The sequence below is a fragment of the Pholcus phalangioides genome, unplaced genomic scaffold, assembly GCF_987345545.1.
Source record: "Pholcus phalangioides strain wild (caught in Gottingen) unplaced genomic scaffold, Ppha-v1.0 ptg000039l_1, whole genome shotgun sequence".
Lineage (NCBI taxonomy): Eukaryota > Metazoa > Arthropoda > Arachnida > Araneae > Pholcidae > Pholcus > Pholcus phalangioides.
In genome coordinates, this window is record NW_028301625.1 from 6,718,885 (window position 1) to 6,733,290 (window position 14,406).

Genomic DNA, 14,406 nt, shown 5'->3' on the forward strand with positions numbered 1-14,406 from the left:
AATTGAGGATGATTTCCAATGCTGGTAAATTTTTATGCTTCAAGAATTTTTGTCAATTTTTAGTCGTAACTATCTAATATATATATTAGGGTGGCCCTTATTATAATGGTGAAAAATTTACTCAACATTTTTTAAACGCCCACCCCTCAATTTTTTTCCTTTTACCATAATGTGAAAGTATACCAAATATTTCTTCAATATATCAAGATTAACCCGTGCCTCATCGAGCTTGATTGAATGAAGATGTAGGAGAAAAAATTTGCTAAAAATTAAGCATTTGAAAGTGTTTATTTATTACTCATATTAAGAAATTGTATGATTTTTTGCTGTAAAATTATGGAATGGCATCTTTAAAAGGGCATATGAAACAACAAATTCACTTTTTAATAATATATTTAAATAAATTTTCGTTTAAGAGTAGACTTTTTGCAGTAAGAGTACTGCTTTCTGTGGCCTTCGGCACACTGGAGAAGAAATTGTATCTGCTCTTCATCCACAGTTAAGAGCCCATTAAAATCTTGTATCAATTTCACCCTTCTTTCGGCTGTGTCATTAACAACACTGAGATTCCGGAATGTTTCTTGTGACTTTAAATAAGAACCGTCCCTATCCCAAAGATCTGTTTGGCCCTCTGTTCCCGGCTCTCTTTGACTCAGTAAAAATTTTCTGTCTTCTTCAATTTCTATAATTTCCAAAGCATTAGCGTGAGTAATGCCAAATAAGTTATTCTAATTGATATAAACTTACTTTCATGTTCTTTCTGCATGTCTGACGTACGGCGGGCATTTTTTTTGAAGATTGCGCTAATATAAGAGTACATATTCATAATTTTTTCTAGACAATGAGGTATCGTTCTTATAGGAATCCTTGCCTTCTCCCAAAAAATGAGGCATTCGCGCACTACTACATTAGCACTTTCCCTTAGGGACAGTTTAATCTCCCGTAAACTATAAAATAGCACCGATAGTATTTGCTTGCTTAATGGAAGTTTGCTTCCAGTAATTTGGTGACACTCACTGCCAATTAAAAAAATATATCTATCACCACTTCTCAAATTAGAAGCCATAATTACACTCGTAGTTGGCTCGTACAGCAACTAGAGCAGACTGAGGGCGAGAGGCCGGCTGAAGGTGGAGCACCACATGAACGAACAATTCACTGCCTGCACCCACCGAAGTGCTTGAAGAATAAACTGCCTCAATATGCATTGGAATCCAGATGAAATAAATGAGAAAGAATAAGCATAAACTCGAAAAAAATATCGTAAGTAAAAGATAATGTCATGTAATTTAGCCTTGAGAAGGGCCTCTTGACAAATTAATTTTAAAAAAAAGGTAAAACTTTTTGAAGATGAAATGAAACGGGAAAAAGCAACCACGTGGGAAGGGTAAAATAAAGTAATGGATGCCACAAGAGAGGAAAAAAAAAGGCAGTTGCATAAGTGCAGTAAATACAAATACAACGCCACAACAGGCAAAATGCCCAATGAGGTGGCTGAGAAAAAGATGCCCATAAAAATATGGATGCCATATATTTCAAAAATACAGCAACCCAATTAAAAATGCAATTAACAAAAATTATAAACAATATATACACATGATAAAATATTATACAATGCCCATAAAGAATACTTATGGTTGTCTAAATCTTTAGTATGTCTTCAGTTAGTAATTAGTTAGCAGTAAATCTTTAGTTAGAGCTCGGAAGTTCAGGCAAAATGCCATAAATGCCTATTCTTGCCTATTTTCAAACTTCTTTGGTGAAAATGCAGTTTTTGAAATTTCCGTGCCATAAATGCCTATTTTAACATACTTTAAAGTTTATTAGTGAATTTTAGAGGCCATAATCTATAAAACTTGGATATTTTGAGCATTGAGTACTTCAAAAGTATTGCACTGTTTAAAATTTTCTAACTCTCAGTATTAGTTATCATCAGGAAGCTCCCTCCCCTTTAAAGCCCCATTTAGATGCAAATAAGTGGTCTGTGATTGTAGTGTTGCCATACATTAGCTGTGCTCTGACCGGATGGCGTTAGACGTGAATGATTTTGCTTTAGATCAACAAAGTCTGTGTTACGAAAGCAGAGGAAAATTAGAAATTTTTGTTTCTTCACATGCTTCCTATGTCTAGCTCAGGTATTGAACTGTGTTGTATATGTATAGCTGACTGATGACTGCCCCAAGAGGTTACCAATTGATGTCATGGCTTACACAAAGCAGAGTAAGAGCATATAGGGCTCTGTGGCCCATGTTGTTTTAATTTTACCATAAATGTACTGCAAATCCCCATGGCTATTTATTAAACATACATATTTTGTATTCGATTGAATTGACCAACACTAGATACACACTCAGACTATTGGGTACACACACTTACACTTCCGGTGTGACTCACTAGGTAGTAAATTGCCCATGGCAATATAGCTCGGTTTGAAGAAGAAGATTGAATTGACCAGAATCTCTCTCTCGCTTTAGCGGTGTGTGACAGATGCGGCAACACAGGGCCCTATGCTTGAAGGAGTCCCGCATATGTGATAATATAAAAATTACTTTTTTTTTCACAAAAATAGAACAAAATACGTCGTAGCCATGTTTCAACTATAGAAATGACAAAGATTATTCATAGTAATACAACAAATGAACGAGGATTATTCGTAACTCTTATATAGCAGCCCCACAGATAATTTTCTCTACCGGCTCTGCGTCTGGTAATGGTGGCCGTGGAATTGGCCTAATCCTGAGGGTCTACTATCATTTTATTTTGGGCTTGAAATCAATTTCACTTGGATAATATAACACAGTTTTTATAAACCATAATTAAAGCAATAGACGGACTAAGTGCAACCAATTTTTCAGCTATATATAGTTTTTGGACCCCCTAATACTTTTGTTTTTAGTTATTTTTTCTTCCTTCAACAAATTATAAATGTCTTTTTATAGTGCCTATTTTAAGCATTTTTAGTGCCTTTTGACTGCCTATTTCGACCATTTTTAGTGCCTAAACTTTCGGGCTCTAGTTGTAGAAGTTTTAGTGAGTTATAGTAGTTTTCATCCCTCCAGCTTTGGTGCAAGCTTACGACCTGCTTCGCCATTGAAGTGACAATGCTTTACCTTCAAGTGCTTTGGCACTCACTGGCTTCCCACTTCTACCGCGATGAGACACGGTTTCCCAACCTATGATTTGAAGAAATGAGGTCTCTAATTGTTTCTTGGAATAAAAGGAAAAAAATGGGGGGGGGGGCAAACTGAAATTAAAACTTAAAAAAATAAGGGCCACCCTAATATATATATATATTCATTCGTTTGCAAAATTATTTCTTAAATTATCCTAATCTAACCTACACAATTATTATTGATCTCACCTATAGCATAACTTTGGGGTACAGTTGTTGTCAATTTTTCAAGATCATTTTCAAAAATCACATGCAGAAATTTAGTATATAAATTGAAACACATTTACCAAAAAATACCCATTTTTATGTGGAGAACAGGAAATACATTGCAGTTCAGTAGGAAATTCTGAAATTGAAAGTTTTGCCAATAAATAAGACACAGGTTTTGTGTTGAAAATTCAAATTTTTTCTAAGGAAAACATGTGCATGCATCATGACAACTTACAAAAGCAGATAACACAATATGATAATGATAAATATGTTACCACTCCCTCTCTCTTTTTTTTTACACTTCTAACCAGTGCTGTCTTAACGCATGGGCCCGGGGGTCTCAAGAAAAGAGAGGCCTTACAAAAACGAGAACTGGTTCAAATTTTTGAGAATTCGCCAAGTAGGGTGTCTCAGAAAAATCACTTGACCTGGGGGCCCATGATGTTCTTAAGACGGCCCTGCTTCTAACCATAGAAAATGCAACACCATGAAGAAGACATTTGTCATGCATACATTCAGATGAGCCTTGAAACTTGCACCATGAGGCATAGCTCATGAAAGAGTATGTGAATGATTTGCAGCACAGCATATATGTAAACCATTTTTGCAAGATAAATGGGATCATTGTTTTGATCATTTCATTTTTTTATTCTTTGGACAATAAATATTGTCATTCACTGTGTTGCATTTCAATGGCTAGTGGAATATTTGAATGAACAACATTCAACATAACATAGTTTTGCAATTCAACTAGATATTTTTGCAAATTTGAAACATACCAGACTTGCAATCATAAAATCTGGGAGTATTTTTATGGCCACTTTGATTCAAATGTAGTATTTTGTCCTTGAAAGAAAAAAAAATCTAAATTAAAGTTATTTTTAATTCTTTAATATGCAGGAGTGACATGCAGGAGTTCCGTAACATGAGTGTAAATGAAAGAAATACACACATTTTTGCTCTCTCTTCCTTCTTTCAATACTCTTATTTGGTAACCCTGTATTTTGAAAATTGTTTCTTTTTCTTTTCTTTTATCTCAGCATTATCTTTTTTTCTTTTTTCCCTCACTATGGTTTGACGAGTAAAGAAAATATAGTATTACATGCATAGGGAAAGGGTGACTGTGGGAGGAGGTAGAAGGAATGGAAAATATGCTCTCTTATCTTCTTTTCCCTCTATTTCCTATATGTTAACAATAATTCCAATTTCTGAGATTTATCTCTGCTAGTTCAACTGCCTAAATTTGTTGCTAAAAGCCTTATGTAAAGGGGTTAAATACAAATCATAACAGTATTTAATTAAAAATGTATTTCGTGACTGTGGCTTCACAACCAATAGTTTTTTTTGGAAATCACTATTTGACCACTTAATGATTTATCTTGAGTAATTCTCAGGTAATGTGTTTCTGGCCCTCTTGATTTGCCTTTGTGTCCCACAATGTAGTAATCATTTTATATTTCTATACAAATACTTAAATTTTAGCAAACTGAAAGCTCATTCACACATATTTTTTATGGGTTTTTCTATGAATTTCTGAATTAAAAAAAATATATCTTCTTGTCAGAAAACTATTTTTTGAAAATAATTTAACTGTTAAGTGGTTCACCCACTGAAGAAAAAAGTCATTAAAATTTTTACAATGTGTAATATTCATTGCTATAGAGTTCATTCAGTAAATTTCACCAGAGTATGAATTTATAGAAATCCTGTAATAATAACTAATTGTAATAATAACTGATTGAAAAAAATCATTTGAAATATTGTCTTAGGCTTTCATGGCTGGTGTCAGATGACTGTTTGCAGCTTACTTGACCATCAGACTATGGGCTAAGAAATTCACTCCTTAATGATCCCCCAACTGTGAGATGTAGTAATGCAGAGATGTAGTAAAGTTTTTACAGCAAGTGAGAAAAGAATTACATGTCTGTGATTGTGCCAAGTTGTCTGAGGTTTGAATTGATTCAGTAGCATTGTATTTGCTGCTATGACTAAATCTCTTGGGCTCTGATTGGCTGCCAGTAAAGTTGGACGATGATTGGCTGATCGGATTATTTCCACTCACTGTGGTCACATATTATGTTTCTGCTCAAATGGTGTAATGGTATCCAAGTAGAATTCAAAAATCTTTTGGTCAAATGTTTATTTTCAATAGAGTTACAAATATTTTTTTTATCAATAACTGAAACCCTTTTGAGTCATTGTCAGTGACAGTTACAAAAAAAAAATTGCCAAGAAGAAAAATATATGTTATTTTTAAAATATTAAAAATAATATCCATCAATTTTAATAAAAATTTATATAAAATGTTGCTAAATACTAAAAGCAATTGAGGTTTTTTAACAGATTTTCCCAGAAAGTTAAATGCATATCTTCAACTTACAAAATCAGTTGCTATCAAAACATGGTCAACGTCTGAAGTTAGAATGCTTAAATCGAATACCCTCATGTTCTTTCTCAAATTTTCTGACCTATAAAAAGAAAAAATTATGAAACTGAACGTTTTGTACAACAAAGAAAGTGTGCACATCAGAAAATGTTAACAATGAAACAAAAAATATATAAATACAATTGTATTTCAAAAATTAAAAAAAAACAATTTTAAATTTATATTGGTGAAATATTGAAAGGAATACCAAAAACTCACAAATAATTTATACTTCCAAGCAATACAGCTGAGCGCAAAATGAGCTTCATTCTGCCACCAGGAGCTAAGCCCATATCAGGCTCTACATCATTTGTGTTGACAACAGGAAGTTCTACTGCTGTCCAGACATTTATAACACCCATTTCTTCTAAGCTTATTACATTGAAACATTCTCTGAAATCTAAAAATCACAGTCATAGTTGTTTTAAATCATTTTGAAGATTTGATTTCAATAGAATCCATACAAACAAATAACAAAGTACTGAAATATACAAAAATACCTAACAGTAATTATGCACTTGGACTTTTTCATTCAAAACAATAGATTAATTTTTGTATATCTGGTTATTTTCAAATCAAAATGAATTTATTTTATATTTGTGGCTCATTAGACATATCATTTAAAGCACTTAAAAAAATTTGTCAAGCACCAACTAGCATATTTTTATAGTTACGTTTCTTCAAAATGCAGTTGAAAAAATCTCTCACCCATTTTCCATATCCTGTTGTTTGATCTTTTGCTTAGATGCCTTTATAGAGTAGGAAAACAGAAAATTTTTCACATAAACATGTTACATACAACATACACATAAGCAAAGCACAGAAACAATATGAAACACAACACTTTCTTTGACTAACGTCTGTCATGTTTTTTAGAATAGTAACTTGTGCCTGTCTCTTGAATTTTCTCTCATTCGTCAGCAATCTAGATGTTGTACCCCATCTGTCTTTAGCAATTGTTTTGATGGTATCAAGTTTATGTGCTCTAATGTGCTCCAATGATCTAATGTACCCCAATCTTCAAATATGCATCAATTTAAAGGTTCAGTATCATATACAGGTGATTCTGAATTCATGGGACAAAATTTAAGGAATGATAGAACATGACTAAACAAGCATTTTTTATCATGGAATGTGCAGTCAAATATTAAAGATTGAAGTGCAAAACTCTGAAATAAAACATATTGGTGACACATTAATAACACTAATTTTTGGTGAATCCCTAAAGGTTTCGATGAGAATCGTATATACAATACCCAGGAGATGGGCCAACAATAAGAAATTGAGATAGAAGATATTATGAGAGATGGGTGACATGTGATGGGCTTGCTGTATTCAATCTATTGGAGTAGAAATGTAATGTTTGAGTAATTTCAAGGTTCCCTGCCAAAATGGACCTATTTTATTATGTTGGAACCAAATCTACCATCGGATATATTGTATTTTTGTTTTTATTGGCACAAGGACCATCAAGCTTATGCTGCATCAAACAATGACAACAGTGCAATGAATTGTGGTGGATTTTGCATTACTTATAGTCGTTTATGGTTAAGTTTGCGGTGAAGGGAAAGGTAGAGAATGTATTCTCACACTGCAGACTATAGTTTCTACATATCAGAGGTTGATTTTTTATTTCTCAAATTAAAAAATTAAAAAGCAATGACACAGTCTTCTACTTACTTTCACATAACTTGTTAGTCAAGTCACTTATTTTTAAATGACTAGCATTACAGTTACAGATGAACATTTCTAGTACACTTTTTGGAATTACAAATGCACATATAACATGCAAGGTATTACTGAAAAGTCCAAGTTTAAGAAAATAACTTCTAGAAAATCAGTAAAAAAGAGCTACATAAAATCTTTTTTTTAATCACAATGCTACAAATATTATAACTTTAGTTTTTTCTGAATTCACCCTTGATCACCTTGAATTATCCTTCAATAAAGAAAGTAAGAAAGTCAAGTGAAATATTCCGACAAAAGTCATGAGATCACATCACTACTTATCACTAGATATGCTAATCAGAAAATTCTTGAACTTGAATAATCATTACTCTTGCCAATTTTGCTATATGCTGCACTATAGCAAAGGTGTGTCCAATTTTAGAACACCCTATATACAGGGTGTTCTAAAATTGGACTGACAAACTCAGAGGGTTGTTAGTAGACATCAAGAGGAACAAAAATTGTAATGGAACATGGTGCCGCAAACCACGCTGAGAGGGTAAAAATCATGAAAAACGCATGCAGGTTTTGACGTCATGCTGGCACGACAAAAAGTACAATAATAACTACAAAAAGATTTATTTGATTAATTATTACAAGAGTTGTTGGAAGTGGGGGCCGCTGATGTCATTGCACAGTCTACAACGACATAAAAACAATTCCCGGACACTGTCAAAGATACCAGATAGGTTTTTTATACAGATGATACTCATTGAAACAGACAACTAATGGCTACATGAGTATCATCAGTATAAAAGCATACCTGGTATCTTCGAGCATGTCCAGGGATGGATTTTACGTCATTGTAGACTGTGCAATTATTCAAATAAATATTTTTGTAGTTTTTATTGTACTTTGTTCTTTCCAGTGTGACATCAAAACCTGCATGTGTTTCTCGCGATTTTCACCCTCTCAATGTGGTTTGCGACACCATGTTTCATTGTAATTTTCGTTCCTCTTGGATGTCTACTAACAACCCTCTGAGTTTGTCGGGCCAATTTTAGAACACCCTGTATGTCTCAGATACGTAATTTCATATCAGCTTCATACAGCTGATGAAATGAGAATTTCATTCATATGACATATATATATACACACAGGGTGGGCAAAAGTCTGTAGAAACTTTAAAAATTCATAAAAACCGGAAATTAACCGAAATAAAAAAGTTTGCAGGGTTAGCATCGCTAGGTCACGGAAAGTTTCTTAAGACAGGAAAAAAAACTCAAAAACAGCCGATAGGTGGCGCGGACGTACACAGGTCAAAGAAAAGATGCACAAATAACGAACAGAATGCCTCCAAATTGTTTATTACAGCAGTATGTGTTTCACATGACCACCACCATAGGGAATAACACATTGCAGGAGAGTCACAAATCCAGCAACGCCAGAGTGCAGCGGGTCCACATACACAGCTTACAACGGTGAAGTGGTTGTTTATTAGGAGCGCAAGTTTTTATAACCATCTCATTTGCATATTTCCACCAAAGTCGCTCGTACCAGCGCCACCTATCATGGTATGCCACATTCAAGGATTTCTTAAACTTTTTTTTTGTAATTTTTTACTTCATTGCCGTGGAATGACCCTTCGTTCAAATGACGATTTTTTTGAAAATTGTCGAAAATGGTTTTATAAATTCATTTGGAAGAATGTTTTACACAGAATCTTGCACATTCAATAAGTAGCAACAAAGTTATGGTTGATTCAAATCATCTGGAAAAATGGTTTCAAAGGCAACATAAAATTTTCAAACGCGTTTTTTGAGGGGGGGGTATTCATTTTTTCTTTACTTTATTTCACGCGAAACATAATTTCTCAAACACTATGCAAGATATTCTCATAAAAATATTCAACAGTGTTCCAGATAACGTTAGTTGTGCAATGAACTACGATCTTGGCCATATGTTTAGAATTCAATATTTTAAAGCTGTTCGAATGAAAAAAATTGAATTTTTTTGTGAAAATTCACGCATCGTTTCATGAAAACTGCCATATCTCAGAGAATATCTTACGTATCTTAAAACTTTTAGTTCATTGCACAGACAACAGTCACAGAAACATACATGATCAAAATTATTCAAGTAACTTGTGTAGCTTTTAGTGTACAATGTTTGGCGTAAGTACTGAAAATGAGCTAATTTTGAGGACATAATTTAGAACAATGGTTCTTAACCTTTTTTGCCCGTGGGGCCCCCTTGAACCATATTTTTTTCTCATGCCTCCCCTGTCTTACCGAGAGTTCTCAACTCTCTTCTAGAAGCAAGACACTTTATACGTATTGAAATGATTTTTTTCAGTGAATTTATACTGAACGAAAATTTTGCAAAGAAAATTGGCCTCCAGACCACTAGCCTGGAATTTATTGATCTCTCTGCTAGTCCGAGTTCTATGAGGACCGTCTCAATATCATGGGGCCTCCACCTTAGGCAAAGTGATGCTATGGTAGTCCCATACTTTATATTATATATTTCCTACTTATTTTAATTAATATTGTACTATACAAAATATCATAAGGTGGGGTCACTTATGGGCATAGGGTCCCTGGACATGACCCCTCATAAGAGTGGAACTGACAGAGCTACAGCCCGGGGCCTAATATGGTTTACATCTTTTTTTTTTTGTTTTTCATACAATAAATTTCATATAGACAAGGGGGGTCTGAAAAATTTAGCCGGGGACTTGAGAAAAACCCCATCCTAAGGAACTTGTTGCAAAATGTAGGGGGTGATGCCTGGGTGGGTCCATGCCCTAAAGAAGGCCCTAGTTTTATGGGTGGTTTTGTTGGATTCTCTCTCTCACTGCAAGTGTTAGTCACTAATATAAAATCTTTATTTCTCCACACCTTAATTTTTCTTCTCAGCTCTCCAAACCATCTGTCATGGCCCCTTTCTCCATTTTCTTCCGTGGCCCCCTTGAAGTATCCAAGTACCACAAGGGGGCCGTATGGCCCCCAGTTGAGAACCACTGATTTAGAATATCTCAAAAAGTTTTAGAGATATTTCACTGGATTTCTTTATTTTATAAGAAACATTTATTTTTTTCATACAGTACTTTTATTCAAACCCCACTTGTTTTGTGAAAATCACTGTGTTTTCAAAAAAAGTGTCCCGCACGTAGCCAGTTGCCTTAAAAAAATACCAGTGACCTAGCGATGCTAACCCTGCAACTGTTTTTTATTTCAGTTACTTTTCCAGTTTTTATTAATTTCTAAAGTTTCTACAGACTTTTTGCCCACCCTGTATACATATATGGAAGAGTATATTACTTTGCCTGATAATCATCGAAGCATCACCAACGAATGAGGCAAATACCAGGAAATACTAAAACAAGGAGACCCATAAAAAATAGATTAAATGAACATGCTCACACACTGTGATAAAAGCAAGAATGCGAAAAATTTGCCATCGCCGCTCACTGCTGGCAAGAGAGCCATAGATTTAAATTTCAGGAAGCAAGAGTTTTTCACAAAGTAAAGTCCACAGCGAATTCAGATTTCTACGAAGGTACATACATTCGGACCTTCAAAAATGGTGCTGTGGTGGTAAAGTGGTCATTGTGACAGACTCGCATTGTGGGGACCCAGGTTCAAGCCCCATCATTGCCACAGTGTTGGTCGGCTGAAGTTGGTTTTCTGTGGTTCCCAACTTCAAGGCAGAAATGCGAGCCGATTTTCCCATTAAAAAGTCTCGTCGCAGAGAGCAACAGACCTACAAACAGTACAAATATTCAGTCATTACACTTCACTCACTTCCCTTCTGAGATATAGATGGCAGCACTGAAAAATCATGCACAACTCCAGATACGCACTCAGACTGTTAGGTACACATACTTACACTTCCGGCACAACTCACTAGGTAGTAAATTGCTCATGGCGATAGACCTGAGTTGTGTGCTCGACTTGAAAGAAAAGAAAGGGTCTTCAAAAATAAATTGGTAAATGATAATATAATCAACACTACTGATTGCAATACCATGGCTTAAATTTATTACGAGCAGGAATTTAAAGAAAATTCGAATATACCAATCGGATAGCTCCAGTTAGCAAGCAGCCAATAAGATTGTTGCAAATGATGTACACACAGGTGCTTCACTTCATTCTTGCCACAACGTTTGACTTGGACAAACGTATAGTTTTTCGCTCCACTGAGTAACCGAGACTGAAGATTTGGTAATGAATCCAAGTGGGATACTAGGTCAGTGTGATATTCTTATCTTCTGAAGACCACACCCACTGCGGGTCGAAATGCATAAGGAATTTTTTAGTATTTCCTGGTATTTACTTTATTCGTTGGTGATATTTTAAGTAATATATACAGGGTGTTCTGTTAATAGACAGACAAACTCAGAGGGTTGTTAGTAGGCATCAAGAGGAACAAAAATTGCAATGGAACATGGTGACTCATACCATGTTGAGAGGGTGAAAATCGCTAAAAACGCATGCAGGCTCTGAGTCCAGAGGAGACAAAAGATGGAAGTCAGTTGATCGCTGTATGTGTTCCTGAGTTTGCTCACCATATCTGATGTAAGCAGCATCACAAAATGCATGCACTGGGGTAGGATCACGCATGGAGGACAACAGACGAGAGGACATTCATCCCTGATGAAAAGCCGCCTCCATCGCAAAGAGCAAGATACTGCAGGGCACGGTCTACAGAGGAGGAGTCCTCGGACTTTGAAAACGAACAGAATACATAATGAAGACACCGTGCCTCACGGGGGCAACTGTCGCGTGGACGGATTTTGCCACGTGTAAATAGATGATTGTGTATTGTATATATTGTATATTTTTTCTGTCATTAAAATCCAGGGGTTTTTGCGGTTGAGTCTTGGGCGTTTGTGTGGGGGTGCTCCGGGCTGTTGCTCGGGCTTGTGGGCCCCTCCTGGTGGCTGGGTGGCTGCCTGGAGGGGGGCTGCTTATTGTGAGGAACCCTGAGGGCCGGGCCTTGTGCTTGCAGCTGTAGTCTTGGATAGAGGGTTGGGGGTGCCCCGTCCCGGCGCCCCTGATTATCGCCCAGCGCGACCCAACCTGCTTGGGTAAAAGGCTTATATCCCGGGAGGGACAGAGCTTGGGTCGTGTCTGGTTTGTCGGGGTAGGATCACACGCTGCAGACAACGTAAATTAGCACTATTGCAGTAGTAAGCACGTGTAGAAGTTAGCTGTCTATTTCAATGAGTATCATGATGGCTGACTACACAAACCAGGAATACGCTGATATTGCCGGATCTCAATCCGTGTGACTTTTTCCTATGGGGTCACCTTAAATCACTCGTTTATGCCATGCCTGTGGACGCACTAGAGGATCACAGTGCAGATTGTCGGCACTGTGGCAGACATCAAAAGCATACCTGGTATCTCTGAGCATGTCCGGGAATCGCTTTTACGTCGTTGTAGACTGTGCAATGACGTCAGTGGCCGCCACTTCCAACAACTCTTGTAATAATTAATCAAATAAATCTTTTTGTAGTTATTGAACTTTTTATCGTTCCAGCGTGACGTGAAAACCTGCATGCATTTTTTGCGATTTTTACCCTTTCAACATGGTTTGCGACACCATGTTCGATCGCAATTTTTGTTCCTCTTGATGTATAACAACCCTCTGAGTTTGTCAGTCCATTAATAGAACACCCTGTATATATATATAATATAAGTAAATAAATAAGTATATATAATAAAAAGTAATTATTTCTTCATTAAATAAAGTATTTTTCTGTTGCTTTAGAATACAAATATGATGGAATAACACATAAATATAAATATCGCACTAAACACTAAATGCAGATTGCTCTTTTGTACTTGAATATTTTGATCTTAATTATCACACACACATTTATGAGTTTGTTTAATAATTTTTTTCAATCATTTTCATGACTAATCTAATTACTCCCAATGTCACCAATGTCTTTGTAGATCTGCAGCTAATGCTGATCACTCATATGGATGACATGTTTTACTCTGAGTCTTTAAGAAGTATTGGCAAAAAATTTAATATTATCAGGGAGGTGAAAAAGAAAAAGGAGCTGAGAGTTGTGGTAATATTAGGCTGACCATATTTCCTCGAGAAAAATACAAGAAATTCTGTTTGTAAATACGGAAAATACAGGACATCACCAATTATTGCCAAACAGCGCCCAATTATGGCGTAAATATTTCAAACACACTCCAAATAATTTTTCGGATCTCCTCCGTTTTAAGTGTTTGAAAGGATAATCAAAATAAGTTTGTGGTGATTCAAGTATTCCAAATATTTTTATTCTCAAAAATCGGTTCAGCTTTCTTTCTTTTTTTGTGCCATCTAGTTTAATGAAATCAATGATTAAGCACCTCCTTATTAAAGGAATATATACTTTTTTGGCATTTTTGGACACTTCGCACACATTTTTGGACGCTTGAAAAATTTCTGGAACACAATCTCAATCTTAAAAAAACTACTAGGGCAACCAAGGGCTCTTTCCCTACAACAGTGTTTCTCAAAGTGTGTGTCATGTCTAATGGAGGCATTGTCATCCTTTGTCAGGACATCATGGCAATCTGAAGATATTCATTTGTGTGCCTATTTATGCTTTGAATATTTTTTTATAAGTGAAAACATCCACTTAACTATCATGGGGAGCCACAGATGAACCATGAACTAGGCAGTTGAGCCACGGGTGACAAAAGTTTAATAACCACTGCCCTATGATATTTAGATAAAGGTGGAGATAATAGGTGGCCTCCCTTGTGCCAGCAGAACTAAAACTCAGTTTCTGGAACTCGAACTGGTGTGTTAGGTTAGTAAGATACTCAAAATGTTATACAAAACATAATATTCAAAGAAAATACCAATATGTATCACGAAAAATAATGCCCACTCATCAAGCACATACTTAATGACA

The 14,406-nt window shown here is 35.6% G+C and overlaps 1 protein-coding gene across 3 annotated transcripts in view; it reads right to left on the reverse strand.

Annotated features, from left to right (window-relative positions):
• Positions 1-14,406, reverse strand: part of LOC149065512 (cytoplasmic dynein 2 intermediate chain 1-like) — a 98,372-nt gene that overhangs the window by 19,226 nt on the left and 64,740 nt on the right. For all 3 annotated transcript variants that reach the window (XM_089253637.1, XM_089253639.1, XM_089253638.1), the window contains exons 16-20: positions 6,516-6,556; positions 6,027-6,207; positions 5,763-5,850; positions 4,162-4,228; positions 3,460-3,518 (exon numbers count right to left, since the gene is read on the reverse strand). In XM_089253637.1, coding sequence (XP_089109763.1) covers positions 3,460-3,518; positions 4,162-4,228; positions 5,763-5,850; positions 6,027-6,207; positions 6,516-6,556 — 436 coding nt within the window. The remainder of the gene's footprint in view (positions 1-3,459; positions 3,519-4,161; positions 4,229-5,762; positions 5,851-6,026; positions 6,208-6,515; positions 6,557-14,406) is intronic.